We start from the raw sequence: 26,154 nt of genomic DNA on the forward strand, positions 1-26,154 counted from the left end.
TGGGTTTCTGGGTTGGGTGTGTAGGGGGGGAAGAGGTGGGCATGAATGGGCATCTAAACTGCCAAAGGGCACAGGTGCCCCATGGGAAATGTAGCCCTGTAGGGGAAAGGACTTGGGTCAACTGGTAAACCCTTCTAGCTGGATCAAAGTTATCCCTGGCTTCAGGAAACCACATGGATATGCCCCCAGCTTCGGGCAGGTCAACGAATCTTGTCTCAAACTGTAGGGATGACTGCCTGGAGGCTCAGCAAGGCTAAACAGGACCACAAAGTAACTTTCACATGAAACTGGGGCTCGTGCTGGAGGGGTCTGGCCTGTCCTACAGAGGAGGGGGCTCCAGGGGCAAAGGGAGGCAGCCCTGTTTCCTCTCTCTTGGCATGGGTTCCGAGCTGAAAAATCTCAAGCCTTGTTCCCTGAATTCCAGCAGGAGGTGAAGAAGAAGGGGAGCTCTGTGGGGGCGGGAGGGAGGACCAAGAAAGCTGGCAGCCCTTCAGAAAAAGAAGCCCCACGAAAAGTCCAGAGTCACGTTGGAGACAGGATGGAGGAGCTGGAAGGTGTCAGCAGAGGAGCGGAATGGGGGGAGGGGAGACAGAGGGGCCATGCAGACAGACTAGGGAATGAGGGGCGGCGGGGTAGGGCGCTGAGATGGGGGGCAGCTTTCTGGCAGGGCTGGGAGGAGGGCGGGAGGAGTTGGGAGAATGGGGGGGTCCGGCCAGCCAGCGGACGCGGTCCAGGCCAGCCGCCGGCATCCACAGCGAGGCACGAGTGGGATGCCCAAACGCTGCGTTGTCATGGAAACAGAACACGATGGGGGATGAGCGTGGGGGAGCTAATTAATCAAGGACAGAAAACGGCACTGACGTCCAAAACAAAACCAGGAGAAACAAATGAAAAACCAAAGTGGGGTGGGGGCATAATTCAAAACACAAAACAAAAAAACCCTCTAAAACAAAATACCCAAAAAGCAAGAAGAAAAAAAAAAAACATGGAATGGGTGTGGGGCTGAAAATCGGGGTCTGAAAGGAGGAGGGCTGTGGCTTCCCCGGGAAGGTACCCCCCCAACCCTGGCAGAACACAGCATCTGGCCTCCCCACCCAGCACCCAAGGGCCCTGGTAGAGGCTCAAGGTGGCCTCAGAGGTGAGAGCCTCATAGGCAAAAGAACCTTCAGAGCAAAACAACCCAGCCACAGGGAGCCCCACTTCTCAGTGACACTCTCCCTGCTGCTTGTTTAGAGCTGAACAGAGACCACATCAGTCTAATCACACAGTTCAAGGTGCTCCCCTCAAGGCCTCAGGAAAACCTGCCCAGGCTGGGGTGGGGGGCTGATGAGGTTGCATAGCCCTGTGGCCTTGGGAAGGGGCCCTCATCCTCTGGGAGCCTCAGTTTCCTCCTCTGTGAAATGGAGGCCATCAGTGATATGCTGAGGTCATTAAGCCGACTGGGGCAGTGCCCAGCACCATAGTAGGTGCTCAGCCTGGGCATGGGGCCAGTGAAGTTCCCTCTGGTCTTCCAGGGTGCTGGAAAGATCAATGAGATGTTTAACATTAAGGAGGTTTCAGGATGAATCAGAGTTGTTTTTTGTTTTTTAAAAAAAGCAATAGGAAGAATATCTGTTGAATCCCTCCCAACTGAGAGGCCAATGACCTTGTACCCATTTTGTGGATGAGGCAGTGGAGGCCCAGAGAGGAACTAGGGCTAGCTGGAAGACACAAAGAAAGGAAGTGGTAGGGCCAGAGCTCAAAACCCAGTATGCCTGACCCCCTACCTCCCAGATAAAGTGAGCCTTCTCTTACCATGGTAATTAGCAAGAATTATATAGCCACGTGTCCCTTCTTGGTTCTTCCACACTTGTGTCCTTATCCTCTGGGGATACCAAAGAGGGCAAAAGTACCTCACCTATATACATCTGTCAACTAAATAATCACCAGTTGAATAATATCCAGCAGCCATCATAATAAATGTCCAGAAGCCATCAGTAAAAGGTTTATACCGAAAGGGATTACTGGAACATTAAAAGGACTGAAAGCTAGCTTTAGGATTTAAAGATTAAGTAGGAGCCAGATTTATCCCTGTGTAAAACTCAACATCACACCCCAAAGACCCTGCTCACATCTGATCTTATCTTAAAATACCTTCCTTTAGGAGTGTCATAATTTGGAAGGTACCTCTAACACTTTTCAGAAGTAGACACAAGGCAAACATCTTGAACATGTAAAAGACTTGCCATACAGGGTTGTTAATTATAAGTCAGTTAAGTGTGGGAGGGCATTTATCAACAAATGTAATTTTGGTGCTCACAAATCCCCAGCATGGCCGGCAGCCATCAATTAAACGGATCTGCCAATACGCTGTAAAGGCTGACACCTAAGACACTTTGCCCACTTGCTTTCTCGCCCACCCCGTTGGTTTCTAAGGGTGTGCTGCAAGAAGAGGGCTGGTATGCCATGACTTAGGGGAGGACTGTGCCCATGAGCACTAGGTGGCTTAAACCTCCCCCTGTAGGGGGTCCTCACAAGGCCTCTGGGTATCCTCCCAGTCGGCAAGGGCGGGTGGCTGACGCTGTGTTCTGCCCAGTTTGGTGCTGACTCCCACCCACATCATTTTTCCACCCCTGGCTGCAAGCTTGAGGTGCAGGTTAGAGAGTAAGGTGGGCGCGGAACCCACGGGACGGAGTGGCCCCGCAGGACCCCCGCCCCCAATTACCGACCTGAGTGGAGGGTCCAGGCAGGTTATAAGGGGACCACACCAGCCTTGGTCCTCAGCACGCTCCAGCTGGTTCTTGTTTCCAGCTCTTCTCGTCACCGAGTAGCCGGGGGGGTCCCAGTGGGGGGGACCCGTGTGGGTGCGGGGATCAGGAGGGTGGGCGGTGGTGGGGGGGTGGCGGGTTGGGGGGATGGGTCGCTTCAAACCCCGATTCACATGGAAAAACAACTCAAAAACCATCAAAGCAACCGGGAGACGACCCCTCCCCCAGGCAGGAAGAGGCAGTAACTCAAAAACCAAAAAAAGTGGGGAGGGGGCGGGAGGCGGGGTTCAGGGGAGAGGGGGATGGGAAGGGTGAGGAGGGGGAAAACTCAAAAGTGAGGTGATCTGATTGAAGCACTAGGTAGGGAACTCAACAGTGTCAGACATCTCAACGAGTCAGCAAGCCGCAGCTCCGAGGGGGTGGGGTGGGGGCGGGGGTATCTGCTGGGCATTTTGGGGTGGGAGAAGCTGCTGGGTGCTCCTCCAGACTCCAAAATGAGGACGAGGAAGGGAGGGGAAGGTGCCAAGAAGTTCTGCAGCCTCCATGGGGTTTACTCAGGCTTAGATTACACCTGTCAGGGGAGGGGGAGGGGCGTCCAAGGCCTAACTCCAAAGCCCCTCCACTGAACCCCAGCCCATGGCCCAGGGAGGGTAGGTACCACTCCATGGCCTGCCCTGTGGTCTTTCTCCCCCTCCCGTGCCATCCTGCCTCCCCTCTCCCACTGCCAGCTCCCTCTGCTGCTCAGATAGTGCAAGGCCTGGAGGGACCTGGCTGGACTCCCGGCCCACAGGCTGACCAGCGGCCTTTTGAGCTGGACATTGTACTGCCCTACAGATACTTTTTTATTGGGTTTTGTTTTTTTTTTTTTTTGGTACTGTCTCCCAATTTTTTTTTTCCAGTTCTAGCAAAAAGGGGCACGGTGTCTTGCCAATTGACTGACTCCCCTTGCCCCCTTGCTGCGGCCACCGGAGACACAGGGCTCTCTGAATGACGAGGTGTAATCTAATGTACCCCCTCACCCCCCAAAAACAGAGGAAACAGCAATGCAAAGGGTGTGAGGCAGGCAGCAGGCGAGAGGTGTCTAGAGCTCAGTGTTCCTGCGGAACGGCCCCGCCCCCGCCCCCATCCACCATGCCCAAACAGAGAAGCAGCCTGCCTCCCCACCCCTGGAGCCCCTCTCCCCTCAGGGTGACGGTGGGATGAGGAGAAGGGCTGGGTTCTGATCTGCCACTGCCTACCACCAAGGTCATGTCAGGGACTTTGGGGGGTGGAGGATGAGGTGGGTGGGCATGGCCAGGTGTGACCAGCAGGAACTAGGGGAGCTTGCCAACATTCCCCAGTGGTAGTCTTTGTGGAGATACAGGAGGTCATGGGGATGGGTGATTCCAGGCCCAATATCTATCTACTCCTGTCTGGGGGCTGCCAGGGGGGAAAGGGGAACACCTGGAGATCATATCTACCAATTATATGGCTTGGGTGCTGGAGATTTAATTTTAAAAACAATTTGCCCCACAAAATGCCGTGCTGTGAATTGATCTGAAGGGGCCTGGGGATGGGCTGCAGATAAAGGGTTCTGAAGAACACCTGGAAACGGGCAATCTAGAGCTCCCTCTGGCATCAGATACTGAGTCCCCATCTTTTAGTTCAGCATTTGAGAACCAGCATTAAATTATCCCCATCAGGCTCCTTCTAAAATCCTGACAACATCCTAAGTCCCTTGCAGGTAGAGGGTTCTCTCCCGAGTCTCCAGCTCTAGCATCTTCCCGTGTCATCAGGCGGGTGGCACACCGTTTCACTGGGTCCTGTGCACCAGGGTTCAATTATGCTATGTTACTAGACCAAACGGTAAAGACACCATCTTCAGCCACTCATTCACACCTTAAAGGCTGATGATTTTAAAGAAAATCAACAGCCAGGGAGAATGTAATTCTGAGCTACATTTTCCTTAGGGAGGTTCTGTGATTACAGCTGCCAGCTGCATTTTAAAAAATGGACCTGGATCTGACTTTGGGTCCTTTGAATGTTAGCAACTGACTTTAGGAGAAGGGTAAATCTGAATATTCCACCCCCTGGATCACCCAGGGTCAGTAGAAGCTGGAGATTGTGAACTGAAGGAAGAGCTAGGTTGAAGGTGGGGATTCCTTGCAACTAATTCCCAGGACTGGTTGCTTTGGCAACGGTGTAAACACTTATAGCTCTCAGGGCAGAACATGCTAGGTGGCTCTTCTCTTCTGCTGAGCTGGTATGTATCTGCAAGGGTAGCCTAACACCCAAACTGGGTCACTGGCACTCCCTCCATTTTTTTTTTTTTTTGCCCCATTCTGACACTCTGGCCACGGAACTTCCTGTGGGAGTGACAGGGAGTAAGAGGAAAGATGTGGATCTGGGGAGACCACTGATCTCATGGGATTGAGGTTGCAGCCAGGAAAAAATGAGACCATGGGCTGAGCTCCGAAAAGCATTAGCAAAACTTGAGCTCTGAGCAAATGAATTAATTTTTGCCCTCCAATTCTTCCCAAAGCAGTTTCCCATAAGCCATCTTATTCAAAAGACGTATCTGTGAAATAAATGATGGGGAAACTGAGGCTCCCAAAGGGAAATGACTTGCTCAGACCATTTATTTGAACTCTATTTCCCTATTTTCACAACAATCTCCCTTGTGATTTCTTACATGCCACACACGACACAGGGCACCGGATAAACGAATAGTAATTTTCTCATGGACTCCTCCCAACTATCCTGTGAGCTTGGCATACTGATGCTTCTTCCTATTGTTCAGATGAGGAAATAGGGACTCCAAGCAACCAAGTGACCGGCCCAAGGTCATACAGCCAGGAAGGGGCAGAGGCAGGACTTGAATCTGGGTCTCCTCAAGTCGAAAGTCTGTGCTCTCACCACTAGTCTATACTGCCCCCAAAGTCCAGGTGGTCTTCAGGGACCCTCAGCCACCTCTCAGTTTCAATTCACTGGGACCCAGCTTTCATAAAGGAGCTGAGAGACCTCTTTCCTACATCTTTTGGAGAGTTCTGCCTGGCAGCTCTTACTCTGGATTCAAAAGGAGACAGGAAAAATAAATCCCCTATTACTGTATCTAAAATCTTCTTGCCAACTCGGCCCTGAACTTAATCACTGGGAGTTTAGAGAAGGCAGGTGAGGGGCAAGTGAGAGGAAAAGGTTACCCCAAACAGGCTGGTCTCAGCTCTCAAATGTCATCTATGTTGGGTAGTCAGCTGGGAGCCAGTGGCTATAAATCTAAATAGATATTTTATAGGGGGCAGGTTTTCTATTCGGGGTTAGAATGGGGCTCTCAAAGGCTTGCCTGTCCTCAGGGAGGGAAGAGGAGATGGGAGCGAGTGTCTCCAAAGGTTTCAAAAGTGAGAGAAACAGACAGACAGAAGGAGAGCTGAGAGAGAGAGAGAGAGAGGCAGAGGGAGAGCTGGGGAGGCAGAGAGAGGGAGGGAGGGGCTGTGCCCAAAGTTCCCCAGGGTTTTCTCCAGAATTCCACAGTTCTGATGCGTAGGTACTCAGAAAGTGACCATGCTGCATTGCTGGACAAAAGATGCCTGTGACTAGGCTGGGAGTCTGGGAGGTGGTGGGGGAAGCAGCCAGCATCACCTATGAGGCGGAGGCATAGCACTAGGGCAGAACGACTGGCCAAGTAGTTGGCCAAAGTCTATCATGCTGCATTTTCCGATGGGTGGATCCATATCGGTACCCAGTCAGGACACAGAAAGTCATCACAACAGCTATCATTCTGAGCACTGACTATGTGCCAAGCATGCATCATTTTGGGAGGATGGTCCATTTATAGGTGGCTACTTCTCATATTTAGACATGTTGCTCTACTGAACAAGAACTCAACATGCCAGCTGTCCATTCAGCTGTGCTTCCAATGCCTGTTTCTGGGTTGTCTGGGAAGGTGGGAGGTGGTCTCATGCTGAGGCAGAAGGAAGGGAATGTGCCTGCTTAAGCTCCCTTCAAACATGGCCATCCTGAAGAACAGAGGCATTAGCTCTGGGTAAGAGAGGTAGCTGGCCAGTCAGGTCAGACAAACTGGGCTTCTCTCCTCACACACCTCACCCAAGCTCTGACCTCCCACCATCTGTCTAAGCCACCTCCTTTGTGCTCTTGAGCCCAGGTGGTCACTTTCTGCCCCAGCATCCCAGCTGTGGGACCCCGTCCGCCCTCCTGGATGGTAGTTGGGACAGGAACACTGGCTTTTAAATCACAATGCGTTTGGAGAACAACCACACAACAGCTCAGCCCAAGAAATCGAAACCCAAGAGCACGGAAACACAAGACAGACCCAAAGACCAAACGCTTTGATGGGGGAAGGAGCAGGGTAAAGGGGCTGGGAGGGGGAAAAAAAAACGAACTGATCGGTTTTTTCCCCCAAAACGAAACCAAAAATTAATAACTAAATAAAAAGAAAAAAGAAAGAAAAAAAAACAAACGAAGGAAACCAAAGGAGAAAAACGGAACGGAAGACGAGAAACACTCCAACAGAAGGCGTTGGGAATTCACCAAACCGAATCGACAAGAGTGGCATGCAGAGAAATTTTTACATTCTCCCAGCATGCATCAGGCCCAAGTTACCATGACGACGAGGAGTGCAAAAAACTTAGCAACAACATTACCAAAGGATGCATATAGGCGACCACAATGCAAGCATCGCATGTGTGCGGCCGGCCCTAGGCCGGGCTGGGCGCGGCTGAGATTTTCGTGTCTTTCTGGGTTTTTTTTTTTTTGCTCTCGCTTGGCAGTTTTTTGTTTTGTTTTGTTGGCTTTCAGCTCATTATTCGCATTCTGTCATTTTTTTTAAGTTCATTTTTCTATCATTTTCTGTGTGCATGTCTGCGTGTGTCCGTGTTCCTGTCTGTGTGTGTTTCATGTGTGTGTGTGTGTGTGTGTGTGTGTGACTTTCAGAATGTAAAAATGTGGGTAAAGAAAGTAAAAAAGAAAAAAACACACCAACCTTCTCGAAGCTCTGAGGGATGTAAAGGGGGTTTGATGCAGAACACAATGACATGGGGAGAAGAGAAAAAATAGGGGAGATACAGAGAGTAAAAAGAGGACTTCCCAAGGCTAAAAGCTGCAATAGTTTGTTGAATTTTTTCTTTAAACCAAAAAAAAAATTAAAATTAAAAAACAAAAAGAACAGCAACGACCTTTTCGTCTTTCCTTGACATACACGATCTACATTTGCCTTCCACGATTTTTTTTTAATTCAATTTTGGAGCGTCTGAGGCCCAGGCAAAGGATGGGAGGCCGGACCCCCTAAAGAAAGGACCATCCCTCCAGGGGGCGGGGCACTGAGGACACAGAAGGCTGGCCCCCCTCCCTGGGTGCACCCTGCTTAGAGGGCCCGCCCCCACCCTGCCCCACACTGTCCTCCTTGAGCCCTGCCAGACTTACAAACCCCATTCCCAGGTGTTTGCAGAGAAATAAAGCAGGTTAGACGAAGACCAGTCAACTGGAGTCATGGACGCGCTATAACTCACCAGAGGTGCCATGGCAGCAGACCGGAGGTGTGGCCCCTGCCCACCCACGCCCCCAGGTCCCCAGCCCCACCCCCCACGCCTCCTCCTCCTCAGAGGCGAGCTGCAGAACCCAAGGGTGGCCAAGGTGCTGCTTCAGGGCTGGTGGGGGCTGTGTCTGGTAGGGGGGGAACTGAGGACCTGAGGGTCTCCCACTAAGGGAGGAGCTGCATGACCTCCCAGGTGGAGAACGGTCAGGGGCCTGGTGTGTCAAATCGGGGAAGGGAGGTCCAAAGAAGGGTGGTTTGGGATCAAGGATATGGAGCCACTCGGGGGCAGCCCCGGGGGATGAACTGGACCCCATTTCCTGGCAGGTGGAAGCTGTTTCCACCACAGATCTGACCAGAAACAGCCACGGGGACATAGGAGATGGAGGAGGCAGCAAATGAATATTTCCGAAAGGACGGAAGAGAACCAACCCAGAGATGAGATGGGGTCCCACAGAGGCATCTAGGAGCAGGGGTAGCACCCCCACTTGGCACCTTCGAGGAGACACCAAGGGGCTACTCCCAGGCCCTCCTTGGATTGGGGGTGGTGGTGCCGGGGCAAGGACCCCCGCGCTTCCAGGTGTGACCAAGTGGGAAACCGACAAGCCTCAGCCCAAACCCTGGGACACCTGCCTACAGGAATCCTCCTCTGAGGGTGACTGGGAGAGCACCAGGCTCTGGGGACAACTGAGGCTGTGGGGCCGGCAGGGGCAGCCTTGAAGACTCCTCCCCAACTCTCAGACTGAGGGCGCTGGAGGGCGGGGCGGTGAAGCGGGTACGAGGCCACGAGTCTGGAGAAGCGAAGCGAGCACACAGCAAGGGAAGCACCGCACGACACACCACAGAAGCTGACTCGAATGGGCGGGCGGGCGGGCGGGCGGGCAGGGTGGGGCAGAGGCCTGCAGGCTCCCCCGGCCCTGTAGGCCCACCAGAGACCCCCTCCTTCCGGCCCCGCCCCATCCCCTCCTGTTGCCCCCACCCCAACGTCCTGCAGCTCGAGGGACAGCAGTCACCAGGCACGGGGGTGGGGGAATTGAAGCTGCCCCTATTTTACAGGCAAGGAAACTGAGGTCCAGAGAGGGACACCGCCTCGCCCAAGGTCCCGCAGCCACCACCCGGGGTGGGCCTGCCTGCTGGGGTCTGCAGGGGGCAGGGGAGCCCGGAGGCTGTGAGCCCGAGAAGGAAGGGGACCGGTGGGGGCGGGGGGCCCTACCTCGCACGTAGAGGTTGGCGGGTGAGGAGTAACGCACGCCGGCGCTGTTGGTGGCCACGCACTCATACTTGCCCTGGTCGGTCTCCTCGCTGCTCTCAATCTGCAGGGCTCCTGTGGGAAAAGGGGACAAGGCCTGGCCCATCAGGGGGGACCCTGGCTTGGGGGAATGGCGGGAGGGCTGTCCCAGAGTCCCGTCCAGCCTGTCTCTTGGTTGGGCTGGGCCAGAGAGGCAGACAGAAAAGTTGAGTCACCCTAGAAGCCCCCACTGGGTCAGGGCCTCCCTGGCTGCCTGCCTTTCCCCACCCCAATTCTGGCCCATCCTGAACACACCGCATGCCTGGCCAATCCTCCACCCTCAGCTGGGACCTTGTGAATGACTGCCACGTTGAAGGACAAAGCTGGGGCATGGGGGGAATATGTGCCAACTGAGGTGCATTTAGGAAAGGGCCAAATGATGCTTGCCAAGGGGAGGTGGAGGGCAGGTTGGCGGTCCCAATCCACAGCAGCTGCTCCAAAGCCCCTGACACTGAAGGGATCACCTCCAGTGATGTACCAAGCCTGGGAGGAAGTTTGGGGGAGAATGGATACATGTATATGTATATGGGTGAGTCCCTTTGCTGTCCACCTGGAACCATCACAACACTGTTAATCTGCTATACTCCAGTACAAAATAAAATTAAAAAAAACAAAAACAAAAAAAACCAAGGTGCCAATTCAGGGAGCTGGTGGTCGCTTGTTCGTTTCAACCAGTGTGTAAGTGAATGCGGTCTGGGTTCTTCAAGTATGTTTGGAATCACAGGCCTCGAAGCCCACGGTGCTTGTAAATGGAGACAGGGTTGTATTTCTTCAAGGGTGCTTAGATTTCAGAACTGGGTTACCCTCTCCATGAGAGCAAAAGCAAAGGATGCTGAGAGTGATATACTGAGCTGGCCAAAAAGTTCGATTGGACTTTTTCCATACAATGTAACAGAAAAACCGGAGCGAACTTTTTGGCCAATGCAATACATCAAGTAAGTTTGAAATCAAAGAGCTGGATCCAAGCTTTCTGTACTTGAAACGAATTGAAGAATGAATTTCCCCAGACTTACAGTCATCTACATCAATCAGTCTGAATTCATGGACCTGTTTCAAAACCATGGGTCTAGATTCAGGATCCACAAGTGAATGAGTTTTCTAAGTGTATTTGTAATCATAGACGGAGACCCAAGTCCACGGTGCTCAGATGTTAATGGGGAGAATTTTCAAGTGTTTGAAATCGGAAGTCTAAAGGAAAACCTCTAATCTGCACAAATAAAGTTGAGGCTGAAATGCCTCCAATGTGTTTGAAATCATAAAACAAGATTAAAGAATTTGTTGGTCATGAGTCAATAAAGAATTTGAAGAAGTGGTCAATTTTCTTAAGCAGATTTTTTAAAGTTTTTTTAAAAAAATGTGGACCATTTTTAAAGTCTTTATCGAATTTGTTACAATATTGTTTCTGTTTTAGTTTTTTGGCCATGAGGCATGTGGGATCATAGCTCCCCAACCAGGGATCAGACCCGTACCCCTTGCATTGGAAGGTGAAGTCTTAACCACTGGACCAACAGAGAAGCTCCATCTTAAGCATATTTAAAATCACAGGCCCAAATAAAGGGGCTTGGTGCCCACAAGTAAATGAAACCAGGGCAGACTACCTCTTTCAATATGTCTGAAGTCACAGGTCCAGATGAAAGACTTCACTTCCCATGAACATGTGAAAAATGAATGAATCTTCTTAACAGTGTTTGAAAGCACAAGGCCATGGACACTACAGTGTTCACAAGTAAATGAAAATGTGGCCAAGATTTCCCTGAAGTTATCTGAAACCACAGGTCTGGGAGAAATCTTCATTTTCGCAAGTAAGTGAAGTTCAGCAAACATCTCTAAGTATGTTTGAAATCATGGGCCTTGATCAAATACTTCATCACCCATGAACCAATAAAAATGAGGCAGAGATTTCCACAGTATGTTTGAAACCAAAGGCCTGGACCCAAGTTTTCATTTTCGTAAGTTAATTAAACTGACTATCTGTAAGTTTGTTAGAATCACAGGCCTGGACCCTGTAACTTGTTGCTTATGAGTAACATGAAGATGAGGGAATACCTTCAATATCAATCACAGCTGGTTGTTTTTGGTTTTTTAAACTTTTTTCTTTTCTTTTTCTGATCACAGGTTTTGATTAGAGTCCCTGGCACCAGGAATCCAAAAATCCAGTGCGTGGTCCCAAATAAACACCCCTCCTCAGCTTTGTTTGTGGTTGTCCCACACAAGTGGGGGGAACCCACAGATGGGGAAGTTCTCTCTAGGGGCTGTGGATTAGGGTTCTGTCCCTATGTAACACTTCCTACCAATCTCAAGGCTCCAGGGAAGCAGGCAGGCAGATACCACTATGGGGGCCCAGAGAGGGCATAGAACCTGCTCCAGGTCACACAGCAACTCATGGCAAAGTCAGGACCAGACTCAGACTCTTCCCTAGGGCTCCCACCCAGGCCTGTTCTAGTCTAACTTTGGGGCAGCTCCGTGGGGCTGCCTTTGAGACTCTCTGCTCCCTCAGAGAATTGGACCCCCACACCCATACCACATCACCCAGATCTAAGCTCCACAGCTGGAAGGCCCTCCTCTGCACACCCATTGTACAGATGTGAAAACCAAGGCTAGAGACGGATGAGGGCTGCATCCAGAGCAGTCTTCAGCGCTCTGGGTGGGCATGGGAGGCACTGCACCTTCCGGAGGACATAACACCCTGTGGCCAGGTGACCTGAGGGGCCAACATGGCCACACTCAGCCCCCAGCCACAGACGGTGACACAGACACAGAGACTGTATGGACACTGGGCAGGGTGAGGAGGAGACATGTGGAGGGGGGCCTGGGGCAGCCCCCTGTGGAGCCTGGGGGCTGGGCGGGCAGTGAGAGAGACCGTGAGTGGGTGGGTGGGGAGGAAAGAGCCTCTTACCTCGGATCGGAGTGCTTTCTGTAAGGGAAGCAGAGAGAGTCAGGTGAATGTCAGAAGGCAGTCCTGGGGGGCCGCGGGGCCCCAGGGAGGCGGGGCCGGGCCACCAGCCAGGCCTGTCCACTTGGCCCCCAGGGCTGGGAGGGGGCTAAGGTAGGCAGCCCTGGGTCTATGGACCCTGCAGGCCCTGTCCAGGAAGACGAGGCAAGGCTTCCAGGAGGAGGATGGGCACTGAAGGCTTGCCAATCAGGAGGGCTTCCCACAGAAGGCGGGAATCTCTTGGGGAAGGAGGGGCTGAGTCTAGAAGCCCCTGTGGACTGGCCAGAGGGGCGTGGCTCTGCCTCAGGGAGGTACCTGGCCTGGCCTGGCCTGGCACTGTCGGCTGCCTTCCTTCTGGGCCGAGGGCGGAAGGTCCATGACCTCCCCTCCTAGATTCCTTCTCGGGAGGGACAAGGAACAACAGGGTGGGGTGGGTGGGGGGGCGGGTCTTGGGAATCTTGTTAGAGATAGGGTGGAGAGAAGGGTTAGTGCCCCAGGACTGGGCATTAATTAAGCAAAGGGAAGATGTTACAGACAGGCCAAGTAGGAGGGGCAGGGGAGGGTGGTGAAAGGGGATGGAGGGAAGGAGGAGGGCCTTGCAGCATCTCTAATTTCCAAAAGGAAAAAAGGAAAAGGACTGTGCCTCTCTATGGATTCTGGGGGCTGGGACCGCTCAGGAAACCAGACATGGTAGCCCCTGGTTAGAATTCTGCATCCTCAGGAGTGATATGGGCCCCCCCCCCCCCCCTGTGCTGATGACAGCTGATAACCCCCAATGCCACAGCAGAGAAAACACACCTCTCTCCATCTGGCCCCAGTCTATTTTGCAGAGGGGCAAACTGAGGCCCACAAGTTCCAAGAATTGTCCCGCCATGAGTCCGAGGCAGGGGCGGGCCTTGAACCCAGCTCTTCGGCCTCCCAGGCTGGGGCCCTTCTAGAACTTTTAGGAGGGTCCTATATTATCTCTTAGAAAATCCCCAGTCTAATGGGGCCACTCCCCCTCTTCATACAGAGGAAGGAGGCGAGAGGAGGGGGAAGGGGAATTTGCCAGAGGCTGTACTGTGGAGAGGAGAAATTCGGGTCAGTGGGAATCTAGGTCAGCTCCTGCTCGGGCTGTTTCACTAAGACTATGGTGACAGAACCCAGAGAGGGAAGGACAGAACTTCCCAAGATGGCCATAATAGCCCATGGTCACTATATTGAGAGGAAGACCACACATGGAGAAAGGGTATTAAAGGCTGTTTTGCCTTCTGCTCCGAGGAGGATGAGAAGTTACTACTGTGGGTCAGTATTGGTCATTCTCACCTTAGTAAGAATTAGCCCAGCAGTTGGATTCAGGGGCTTCAGGTTGGATGCTTGGAAAAGAGAACAAGATGCACCCAGTAGTAGCCCAGATGGAACATTCCCCCTACATCTAGCCCCTAAATTTCTGTACCTTCATATTTTCTAGCAGCGTCAAGGCCCAGAAAGGGCTGGCAAGGGGGATGGGGGTGGGTATGTTACGTATGAAGCTCCAGTGAGTCCCCTGTGGTTTTGTCCTTTTTTCCTCTTTTCCTTTTAGGCTCTTCTCTCTGCAGCCCCCTGGTGCCCAGAAGGGGAGGGCCAGTGGCCAGGGGGTGGAGGTGGGGGTGGGGAGACGTTAGTAGACATGCCACGTGGAGTGGGTCAGTTACCATCACGGTGGCTGTTAGTCTGAGGGGAGGAGGTGGGGTAGGGGACACAGAGGGGGGCGTTAGTTGTTGACATGGTGAAGAAATTAAACTTACCAAAGGTTTCTGAACGTTTACAACAGAGGGACAAGAAAAGAGAACAGGAACGTTAACGGGTGGTTATACAGAAGCCTGTATCCTCTGAGGATGGGAGGGGATGTTGGAATAATAATTAGATTGATTACAATGTGTTTTTTTTTGGCTGCGCCACGTGGCTTGTGGGATCTCAGTTTCCCGACCGGGGATCAAACTTGCATCCCCTGCAGTAGAAGCTCAGAGTCTTAACCACTGGACCACCGGGCAAGCCCCTTGATGATGATTTTTAAAGCAGCTGATGTTCACTGAGCTCCTGGTAGGGCCAAGCAGCCTGTCAGGGGCCCCTGACAGTGACGCTAGGGAGTAGGCACATTTCATGAGGACACTGAGACCCGGAGAGGAGGACCTGCCCAGGTGACCGGGCACCTGGGTCCACACTCAATCATGTCATTATACTGGTGTGACAATGGTGGAAACCAGCAGAGAAGCAACTGGGTTCCCAAGGCTGCCGCCACTCCTCCAGCTGAACCCCGCAAGCTGCAAATATCCTCAGACAGGTTGGCACCGGGAAAGCTACATCTCTCCCAGGGTGAGGTCCACGTCTCTCCAGGGAAGAAATTTTGGGCTTAACATCTGCCCCTTTTGAGGTTTTGGGTCTTTGCTGGGGGGGAGCAGAAAGTAGGAAATAGGCAAGCGGGACTCCTCGGAAGACGAGGCTGGGCAGTGAGTGGCGGGGGAGGTTCGCTGAGAATGATGGAGAGGCTTTCAGGCAAGACTGGCTGCAGGGTGGGGGCCCTCAGAGAAGAGGGAAAGGGAAAAAGGGGGTACACCCACACGTCTTCCGAATGGACCAAAGCACGCAGGAGTGCCCGTGCACATGTGTGCATACACAAGGACCAGCCTGAGACATGCACGTGAGAGGGGCTGTCACGCAGACACACGTGTGGCTGAGATGCACGCGGACAAATTTTGCTCTGGCAGGGGGAGGGCAACCTGTGTGCCGATGGTATGGCCTACATGTTAAGTCGGGACATGTGGGGAGCCTGGACACACACACACAGAGGTTCGTGAAGCAGTGTGACAACAGACACAACGCACACAGAGCTCCCCAGACAGGTGGGCTCACAGGCGGGGCGTGGGGCTGCTGTGCTGAAACACAAATGCGGAAGTGCCTAGCCCTAAGGTGGCCCAGGCCCTGTGCTCCGTCCCAAGGCCCCCTTAGCCTGGGTGGACCAACTAGTGCCCCATCACATCCTTACTGCCTGTCTTAGAGATGCTGTCTCTCTGCAGCCCTCTGTGGCTCCCCATTACACTCCCTGTCTATGCCCTTATCTCCTCTGCAGATGCTCACTGCTTCAGCACTGGAAACACTCTCTAGCCTTTGCTTTATGCTCGCCTCTGCTCCTACCTGTCTGGACCTCACTATATCCTCACAGGACACGTCCACTGTTTCAGCTCAGAACACACTCTTCCCCTGCCGGCTTCCATGGCTCCCCAGTACCTCGACCGTGCCGTTATACAGCCAGTGCTCAGATGCTGAAGATGGCCTTCCTTCAACACCCTCCACAGCTCCCCATCACCTCTGCCTGTCTGTCCCCCACTGTGTCCCCAGTGCAGGGGCACAGGAGATACCTATCCTCCTCTGGCTTTCCACTACCTGCAACTCTCTGTACCCCATTAGGACCCCATTGCCTGGGTACTGGGGACACTCTGCCCCCACGGTCTCAGCAGCCCCCATCACTGTGCATATCTGAGTCAGCTATGGCTCCACTCAGGCACTGAAGAACTTGCCATAGCTCCCCATCACCCCCTGTCAGTCTCCACCTTATTACATCCCCACTGATTCGGCTCCAAAGACACCCTCTCTCCCCTCCGAGGCTGCAGATGAGCGCTGCCTTTCTGTATTCCTTCAGATCCCGGGGCGCGGGCCCTGAGATGCTGCCCTCCCCCTGCCATCCTCCTGGCCCCCTGCGCTCACCCGATCGCAGCTGCTTGATGCGCCCATTGCTGGCACTGGGGTCCACGGGCAGGAAGTCCTTGAACCAGGTGATCTCAGGGTCCGGGTTACCACTGGCAGCACAGAGCATCGTGGCCGTCCGCGTCCGCTCCACCACCTTCAGCTGGGGGCCCATGTCGATGTTGGGGAAACCGGGGGGCAGCTGGTCCTCTGGGGCGGCGGGGGTGGGTGATGGGGAAAACAGCAGAGATACAATTATTGCACAGCTGTCTCTCCAGGGTGGGGCTTGGGGATGGGCCCTGGAGACAGCCCTTGCCTGGATGGGTAATCTCCTGTAGCCTGTTTCCTCCTCTGTCTGTGGGCAACTGTGGTAACTGCTGGGAGGGCATCAGGCTAGACCAGTGTCTCTGATCGGGGCCAATCCTGCCCCCAGGGGACACTGGGCCACGTCTGGGGATGTCCATGGTTGTCACTCTTGGCATCAAGTGGGTGGGGGCCAGGGATGCTGCTCCACCCCTCACAGTGCCCAGAACGGCCCTGATGTCAACAGTGCTGAAGTTACAGAGCCCTTGGGTTACATCACAGCAGCCCGAGGGAGCTTTTCGAAATGGAAACAGGGCCACACCACCCTGTGTCGCCCGCCCTGCTGTAGTCTCCTCCACCCTCCAGAAGAACCCAGGCTCCTTGCCTGGCACTGGTCCCCAGTGGCCTTGGCAGCCCCATCTTGGGCCAGCCTCACTCTTCTCACTCTCTCCATCCAGCCACACCAGTGACCTTGGTCCCCCAAAGTCATCAGGCCCCCTCCAGCATCACCTTGGGCAAAACTCGCAGTCACAAGTTATAAACACCCTGGGAAATCCCCCGATGGACCAGAGGTTAAGGCTCTGCACTTCCACTGCAAGGGGTATGGGTTCCATCACTGATCGGGGAACTAAGATCCCACGTGCTCATGGTGTGGTCAAAAACTAATAATAAAAAGTAAAACCCTCCCGTACTCTAGAAAATCCAAACATCGAATTCCATAGATCACAACGCATCTGTGTCTCTGCCGTGTCCTTACCACCCCATGTAGGTCCTGGCACACAGTAAGTGCTCAATAAATGAGCGAATGACTCAGCCTCAGTTACTCCTAATCTGTGAGAGGCATGCCTCCTGGCCTCGGTCTCCCTATTCACTGGTTAGCCTCCGGATGGAGGTGGGGGGGGGAGAAAATACCTCTCCCTGGAGACTTGGTCCCCATGTTCTAGTGATGGGTAAGAATGTGGTTCCCTTGACACATACACACCACTACATATAAAACAGGTAACGAATAAGGACCTACTGGATCGTACAGGGAACTCTACTCAGTACTCTATAATGGCCTATATGGGGAAAGAATCTGAAGAAGAGTAGATACGTGTATTTGTATAACAGATTCACTTTGCTGGTTTTTAGCATGCATGCGTATTTAGTCATGTCTGACTCTCTGCAACCCTATGGACTGTAGCCCACCAGGCTCTTCCATTCATGGGATTCTCCAGCCAAGAATACTGGAATGGGTTGCCATGCCCTCCTCCAGGGATCTTCCTGACACAGGGATTGAACCTGTGCCTTCTGTGTTGGCAGGAGAATTCTTTACTGCTGTGCCACCTGAAACTAACACAACCAAGGTGACAAGCCGGGTGGCCTCCGTTCGTGTAACCTGCATGTCGCGCCATGGGCTCCGCGGCCTGACTCAGCTGGAGTTGGCACCAGGGAGGGGGGATGCGGCTTCAGGGCCTCCTGGCAGGTCCTGCCCCCTCCTGTACACTTTGCCTTCCCCCCTTCAGCACCTGGACTTCTGGTTCCTTTTGTTCTGACCCCTAATACCGCAGCTCCAGTCTGGCCTCACATCCACAATAGACAAAGGGTTCCCTGGGGTGGGGCATACCACCTCAGCAACAGTTAAAACACCCACCATCCCCTTGTTATGGGCTGAAATGCACCCCACCCGCATTCACACGTTGAAACCCTATGAATAGGCTGGATGGCATCACCGACTCAAGGGACATGAGTTTGAGCAAGCTCCAGGAGTTGGTGAAGGACAGGGAAGCCTGGCATGCTGCAGTCCATGGGGCTGCCAACAGTCAGATACCACTTAGCGACTGAACAACAATTCATAGGTTGAAACCCTAACCCCCGGGACCTCAGAATTAGACTATATTTAGAGATAAGGAGTTTACAGAGATCATTAAGTCAAAGGCAGTACTAGTGCGACCCTAATCCAACAGGATTGGTGTCCCCCTAAGAAGAGGAGATTAAAACCCAGGCACACACAGAGCAGAGATCATACACAGATGGAGGAGAAGATGGCTGTCTTTGAGCCAAGGAAAGAGGCCTCAGAAGGAACCAACCCTGCCGACACCTTGATCTTGGACCTCCAGCCTCCAGGACTGTGAACAAAAACATGTGAAGTAAGCCACCCAGATGGTGGTACTTCGTTAGAGCAGCCCTAGCAAACTAACACAGTCCTCATCCCACCCCAATGAACAAGTGATACAGTGACAAGTGACAAGAAAGTGACTGCATACAGGGCTGATGAGACAGAAGACACAGGCCTGCTTGTCTGGGGCAGGCAGAAATGTGTGTTGGTCCCGTGGAACCAGGGGTGGGGGTGACTTGGCATCACCCACCTGAGACCCCTAAGCCCGTACACCAAGGAGGAAGGCAGAGGTATTCCCAAGGTGCCAATACTAACAGCAAAAGGCTGGCGACAATCTAAATGTCTGTCAACAGACCCTCATTATACACAGGCCAGGCCATCCACAGGGCAGGTCCCCCAAACAGCAGAAGGAATCACCTTACAGATTCAGAACAAAGTCCAAGATGCACTGCTAACTGGACAAAGTGAAAGATGTGTAGACCAAGGATTGAAAACTACGGCCCTTGAGCCAAGTCCGGCCCCCTGCTTATTTTTGTTGATAAAGTTTTATTGGCACACAGCCACACCCACTGGTTTCCTCATCATCCCCAGCAGCTGGCCCGAACTGAGAAGTTGCAACAAAGACTTTCTGGCCTGCAGGGTAAAAAATATTTACTCTCTGGCATTTTACAGGAGAAGCTTGCCACTTCCTGGTATAGACAAAGCTGCTATTTGCGTAAAAAGGAAATAACACTCATTTATTTGATTACAGATGCCCAAGAGGGAAACAAGGTATGGCGGGGCTATTGGGGGATGGACAGGGGACTGGGGAAGAGGTAGGCAAGAAGACACCATGTGGGGAGAGAATAGAGACCCAAGTACTTGGAGGGTGCAGGAAGCCAGGACCGGGTGAGGGAGAGGTGGGCAGGGATACTATCACCCCATGTCCGCAGTTAAACAACAGAGCTGTGGTTCCTGTCCAGGCAGGAGTCACTTCATAGAGGAAAACAGCGTGAGTCCCAAAACCTGAGCACTAAGTATGTACCAGGCAATGTTAGGTAATTTCCTGTATCTGCCTCTGAGAAGGGATCCATTTCACAGAGGTGAAAGCTGAGGTTCAAACACTGGGCACACCTGCCCTGAGTCATACAGTCCAGTCTCAGCAAGACTGGAATTCGAACCCAAGCTGGGCTAAATCTGGAGGAAGCTGGATGGAGCCAATGACTGCAGAACCCCCAAGCTGGGCCTGGACTTGTCGGGTCAAAGCGGCTGGATCCAGGCTGAGCTGTTTCACACCCAGTTCCTTCTTCCTGGGCCCGGAGGCCTGGACCACCTCACTGCATGATCCTGATTGGCTACTGATGACGTCACTGGAGGGTCGGGCCAAGATAACCAGGCCTCAAGTCTGGGTGCTCAAAGCTGGCCTAGACATGCTGGAGGCTGGGGCTGCCAGGGTCCCTCTGTGCTGACGTTTCCTGTGTGTGTGCACACGGGTGTGCATGTGTGCTCACCCACACCCCACGTGTGTCCACACGTGAGCACTTCCTGGGTGCGTGCAGCCCCGCGGGGGAGGGGCGTGCGTTGTGGGCAGCAGCCAGCCAGGGTGGGGGGGTAGGCTGCGGCCGCCTGACGTTACCAAGAGCTCCTAATTAAACAAAAATGTTCATCGAGTACCACATTGTGCTGGATTCCTCGGAGTTTAATTAAAACAACAGCGTGAGAGGCGTGCGCAGCGTCCACAATCAGATGGCAGCGGGGGAAGAGAGGTGGGGGGGAGGGCTGGGCCCAGCAGCCTGGACCTTCCCGCTCAGCTGGCGGGTCCCTGGGGCTCAAAGGAGACAGGGGGACAGGCGCTCCGGGTCAAACGCTCTGGGCTGAGCGCCCAGCCCAAGCACCACGTCTGTTGAGGCGGCCTGAGAACAGAGAGATGCTGAGGGCCGAGATGGGGGGCAGGGAGCGGAGATGTGTCTTTCCCAGACTCCCAGAGACTGGGCAGTTAATAGATTCACAGCGTGTCCTTTAAACTCTCTGAGCGCTTACAATGGAGGCTGGCACGCGGGGCGGGGGGCGGAGGGGTGGGGGACGGGGGGCGGGTGGTGTGTGTACAGCGGGAGCCAGGCTGTGCCCGGGGAAAGGTCAGGGCAAAAATATCTGCTGGGAAGAGGCGGGGCGGACTGGGGCAGGCGGACTCCTCCCCTCCCCTCCCCCTTCCTCCATCCCCTAGCAGAACCAGCTCCAGGCCCCACACACAATGAAACTATGGGGCCCCTTGTTCGAAAATTACTAGGAATTTCCAGGTGGTAACAGACGAGGGCGGGCACACATCAGGGTCTGGGATCAAGTGGCCCTGTGGCCAATATGACGGCTCCTCCCAGGGCTCCAAGCTGCCAGAGAGGACACTGGGTGACTCCCAACCTGGGAGCCACATGGGGGGACCACCTGCCCCCTAATGGCTGGCAGTGACTTGTACTTTTTTTTCTTTGGGCCACGTGGCATACCAGGATCTTAGTTCCCTGACCAGGAATCGAACCTGTGTCCCCTACAGCTGAAGTGCAAAGTCTTAACCACTAGACTGCCAGGGAAGTCCCAGATGGCTTTTTCTTAGAGATCAGAGAGGGTCAGAGTGGCGCTGTAGCTGACAGGCAGAACCCACCCCACAGCTGCACAATGGCTGATGGCAGCTGTCCTGTCACAATCAGAACAACAATGATGGCAATAATATCAGATAGGTAGCACCAACCAAATGCTTGTCCCCACACAGCACCGTTAGTGCCGGACTTGTTTTGTCCACTTCTGTGGTTTGTGTAACAATCCCTTGTGGTGAACATCATTATTATTCCACTTTGGAGGTGAGGGAACTGCAGCTCAGAGAGGTTCATTAACTTGCCCAAGGTCACAGAGCTACAGAATGGCAGTGCCAGGATGTGAACTCAAGTTGCAGGCCCCTAGGTTAAATTAATCACCTTGCAAGGGAGAAGGCAGTTGGGAGCAGCTGGTGGGCAGATGGGAGGCGGGTTTGCAGTAAGACTGTCTGAATGATGCTGTATTACAATAAGGAAGCCATTTCCTGGTGCCCCAGCCTATGGAGGCCAGCAGGCAGTCCACAGGAAGGATCCATGGGAATGTGTGGGAAGGTGTGGTTAGCTGCTTCTGCCTAGCCAGCTATTTCTCCTTTGTTTCTTTGGGGAGACCACCCCTTATTCACTCTGTCTACATGGGCTGACCCACCCTTGACTTCAGGGAAAACTCTGCCAATCAGAGTATTTCTTCTTCCAACCACAGTGACAAGCTCAGGGATGGTCATCTGACCCAAGGTGGGTCAATGAACAGTCCTGAGTCACTTAGTCCTCTCTTCCGTGTACAGGCCCCAGAGTCTGGAGCTAATGGGGAGATATCACTGAGAATACAGCTGATAGGGAAGAGAACACCCAGAGTCTGAAGATAAACCCTGGAACATGGTATGAGTTCCTGGATCCAGCTGAACCTGAAGCTGTTATAATCCACAAACATTTTAATTACATGAACAAATGAATTCTCCATTTCAGTTGGATGCACCTTTTGTGCCAGTCTCTTAACAGGCTGCTCTTCTTTTCTGCAAAGGCTCAATAAATTCCTACCAGAAGGCTCTAAGACCCAGTGGTATTATGGGCTAAAAAAAGGAGATCAAAGTCCCCCACAAGTGAAAATCCAAAGCAAGACTTTCACGGATCCCTTTGGTATCTGTCCCCAAAACCAGGCCCCAGGGCCTCCTCCACACACCCTGGGGAGCCCGATACCTCGGAGGACAGTGAGCTTGGCGTGGACGGTGATCTCCCCGACTGAGTTCTGGGCCACACACTCATACACATTCTCGTCTCGGGGTGTCCGGAGTGGCTGGATCCTCAGTACGGCCCCTGCACTCCCATCGAACTCGATCGTCTGTCGTGGGGAGGGGAGAGAGGTCAGGGTGAGGCTGGAGTCCCAGGGGTGATCAGGAGAGGAGCTGGGGGCTATACACACGTGTGTGTACAGGCCCTGTATAGATACTGAAGGCAGAAAACTGGGTCTGTACAAGTAAAGGGTATTGTGTGTACATGGGTTCGTGACACACACACGTAAGTCTGGGGACAGGCATGCAAAATGTGGAAACGTGTATGTCTGACCGTGGACATGGGCACAGGGTTGCAAATTCCCTTCTGTGAGATAAAGGTTCAGAGAGGCAGGGCACTGCTTGAGGACACACAGCACACAGGTGGCAGAACAAGCGAGCCTGGCAGAGCCCTCACGGAGCACGTGTCTCCCTGTACCTGCCAGGGAGGTGGTGGACGAAGAGAAGGGTCCCAGATGGAGAGGGAGCCAGCTCCACGTAGGAATGTTCCTGGGACGGCTTCCATGGCTGAGCGGCCATGGCCCCATGGCGGGGGTGGGGTGGGGTCGGGGGGCTGGCCCTGGGCTGTCTCCCCTCCCTTCCCTGGCCACTCACCTCAAAGCGCTGTGAATTGACCTTCTTGCCCTTCTTGTTCCAGGTCACCCGCGGCTTGGGGTCGCCCGTGGCCTGACACACAAAGGAGGCCACGCCCCCTGACACACCGATCTGGTCCTTGGGTTCTTTGATGAACCTGGGGGGCTCTGGGGAGAGAAGAGGAAAAGGGGCTCTGGTGGGCCTGGGCATGTGACCAGGACCCCATGGGGCCAGGTAAACATACCCTCCAGTGCGCCTGGCCACAGAGGTACCACGTGGGCCCGACAGGAGGGCTGGAGAGGACGAAGGAGAAATGGTGGCACTGCTCACCCTCCATGGGTACCCCGGGCCTGCCCAGCACCCCACCTCCCCGCTATGGATACAACAGCCACACACACACACATGGACACAGCCTCATTGTGGGCACACCCACTCAGATGTAGTGCCACAAAGGAAAGTGGGAGGGGAGACCCCCGAGAATCTAGGGTCCCCAAATTCAGCCCTCAGTAGTGACCAGCCAAACCCTGGAGGGTCCTTGGTCCTAACATGGCTTGGGAAGAGATAGCTTGGCCTAATCCCCCGATGGTACAGGTGGGGAAACTGAGGCACTGAACAGGGAGGCGGGGGGTGACCAAGGGACCCGAGGTCAGAACCAGCGCTCGAACCCAAGGCGCCAGCCTCTTCATCTGTGGGAGGTGTCCAAACACGAAGGGTCAGAGAAGGAGGCCAAAGCTCAGAACAGGTGATTGGATGCTGCCAGCCACTAGAGCAAATGCTTATTGAGCACCTACTGTATGCAAATGGTGTACACTCAGAAACATCCAGTTCTTCTGGCAGGGATTTCCCTGGTGGTCTAGTGGTTAAGACTCTAAGCTTCCAATGCAGGGGGTGTGGGTTTGATCCCTGGTTGGGGAACTAGTATCCCACACGCTGTGCAGTGTAGCCCCCCTCAAAAAAAAATTCTTCTGACAGTGCTGGGTGAGCAGAGCCACCATAATCCTTATTTCACACACAGGAAAGGTGAAGCAAGCCATCTGCTTGGACACACAGCCAGCCAGGGGCTGAGCAGGGATTTGAATGGGGCTGGTCCTGTGCCCACATCCTCTGTCCCTCATGATGATGTGATGTGCTAAAATCTCCCCAGGTAAGTCTCCCGTGGGAGTTAGGATGTCTTTTATACCTAGACAGCTTCAAGTCTGGACCTCACTCAGGCTATAGCACCTGGTGAGAGCTCATTAACATTGTTCTCTTTTTTTTTATGGACTTTTCACAGTAACCTTTAAATTGCCCAAAGGGATCCTGGATTTCCAGCCATAGTAAAGATATAAGATATCCCATAAAATGAATTCAGTTGTTTCTCAGAGTTTTGCCAACAGATTTAAGGGCTGCAACATGCTTAGAAGGTCCTGAAGGAAACAACCCATCTATCCAACAAAAGGGGATCATTAAATGAATACGGCCACCCACGAAGTGGAATATTATGCGGCTGTAAAAAGGGACAAGGATACTTCTGTAATGAGCTACTTGGGAAGGAATGTAAGATACCCTACAAAATGGACAAAAAATGAGGAGTAAAATGTGTAGTGAGTGTTATTTGTGTGATGAGAAAACTGAAAATGGGTAAAGTGTGTGTGTGTGTAGAAACAACACCTGCCTCTGAGAGGAGAAAGCAGGTAGCCAGACTTAGGGGGAGGGAGGCTTCACACCCTGGTGCCTTTTTTAGACTGAGAAGTATTTGCAGATAAATTGCAATTATTATTTCTGTAAGGTTTGACTAGAAAGGTGAGTAGATTGAAGAAATATATTAAGTACAAGTTTGGGATCTGAGGCATAGAGGATCAATAACTCCAGTTTGAGCAACAATTGGGCCTCAGAGGTTCATCTAGAAAGTTTTGGCTACTCAGGAGTGCTGAGAAGTTCAAGAAGACCTCAGGTTCCACAAACCCCAATTTCTACCATCTGTGACTCAGGATGGGTCTTGAACAAAATACAGAGTCCCTAATCCCATGGCTTGACTGGCCTCACCTCCCTCATTTCAGGCTGTGCTCCCATTGATATGACCCTGTGAGTCTACACTGGCCATCTCCTTGGAAAATCAGTAGACCCACTGCGTGCAGACATGTGTGGCCTCCTTCAACTCCTGTGTTGTCTACCGAGGAGGTGACTGTTCATCCCATTATACAGAGAGGACTGTGCAGCTTGAGAGAGGTTAACGAGCTTGTGTGAGTTGGGGTTTGAACCTGGGTCTCTCTGACCCTAAGCCCGCATCTTCTGCTCCTCTCACCCACCAGGCCCAGAGCCTGACTGACATGGTTTTGCTGCTCCATGCTAAGCAGCCCCGGGCTGGGCCTGCCCCTCCTCCTGGAACGGTGACTGGGGCCATAAGCGTCCCCAGCCAAGGTCAGGGGGGAAAGTCACTGCAGTTGGGTCGGGAATCTTGCTTCTGGGAAAAACCCTCCCTCGGGAGCTGCTGGAAGGAAGGGCAGAAGCCAGCTGCAGGGAGGGAAAAGCATCCAGCTGCCTGTTTACCACGCGGGGCCGGGGACACACCCCGAGGACCCTCCAATCCAGGGAAGGAGATTCGACGAGAGCCTGCACTGTCCTTTCTCCTCCTTGCATCTGGCAGCTTCAACCTCTGCTCGGCCAGCACCTCCCCCAGGGAGCCTTCTTGGATTACCACTGACTGGGTCAGGACCGCCTCTATCCCCATCCTTCCCTGGGTGCCCCCCTCCACCACAGCCCTGATCACACTGGGCTGAAATACTTGGTCCCGTGCCAACTGGCAGGGTGGGTGTGAAATGGACCCCACTCCCGGGGACTCCTTCATACTACCTGAGCTCGGTGACCCTTGAAAAACTGGGGCTTTGAACCCTGTGCATGTGTGCTTGCTAAGTCGCTTCAGTCATGTCTGACTCCTTGCAACCCTATGGACTGTAGCCCACCAGGCTCTTCTGTCCATGAGATTTCCCAGGCAAGAATACCAGAGTGGGTTGCGATGCCCTCCTCCAGGGGACCTTCCCCACTCAGGGATCAAACCCACATCTCCTACGTCTTCTGCGTTGACAGGTGGGTTCTTTACCACTAGCGCCACCTGGGAGGCACTTGAACCCTGATGTTTGCCAAATACTGAGTAATGAAGC

At 53.3% G+C, this 26,154-nt stretch overlaps 1 protein-coding gene across 15 annotated transcripts in view; it reads right to left on the reverse strand.

Annotated features, from left to right (window-relative positions):
• The window catches only part of PTPRS (protein tyrosine phosphatase, receptor type S), a 110,953-nt gene that overhangs the window by 35,524 nt on the left and 49,275 nt on the right, over positions 1-26,154 (reverse strand). For 6 of the 15 annotated variants that reach the window (XM_027547357.1, XM_027547350.1, XM_027547353.1 and 3 more), the window contains exons 3-9: positions 23,036-23,181; positions 22,350-22,491; positions 16,215-16,403; positions 14,258-14,266; positions 12,456-12,473; positions 9,485-9,595; positions 7,723-7,734 (exon numbers count right to left, since the gene is read on the reverse strand). In XM_027547357.1, the coding sequence (XP_027403158.1) occupies positions 7,723-7,734; positions 9,485-9,595; positions 12,456-12,473; positions 14,258-14,266; positions 16,215-16,403; positions 22,350-22,491; positions 23,036-23,181 (627 nt within the window). The remainder of the gene's footprint in view (positions 1-7,722; positions 7,735-9,484; positions 9,596-12,455; positions 12,474-14,257; positions 14,267-16,214; positions 16,404-22,349; positions 22,492-23,035; positions 23,182-26,154) is intronic. The other 9 variants (XM_027547361.1, XM_027547351.1, XM_027547355.1 and 6 more) reach the window with 3 other exon arrangements.

This window comes from Bos indicus x Bos taurus, chromosome 7 (genome assembly GCF_003369695.1).
Source record: "Bos indicus x Bos taurus breed Angus x Brahman F1 hybrid chromosome 7, Bos_hybrid_MaternalHap_v2.0, whole genome shotgun sequence".
Classification (NCBI taxonomy): Eukaryota; Metazoa; Chordata; class Mammalia; order Artiodactyla; family Bovidae; genus Bos; species Bos indicus x Bos taurus.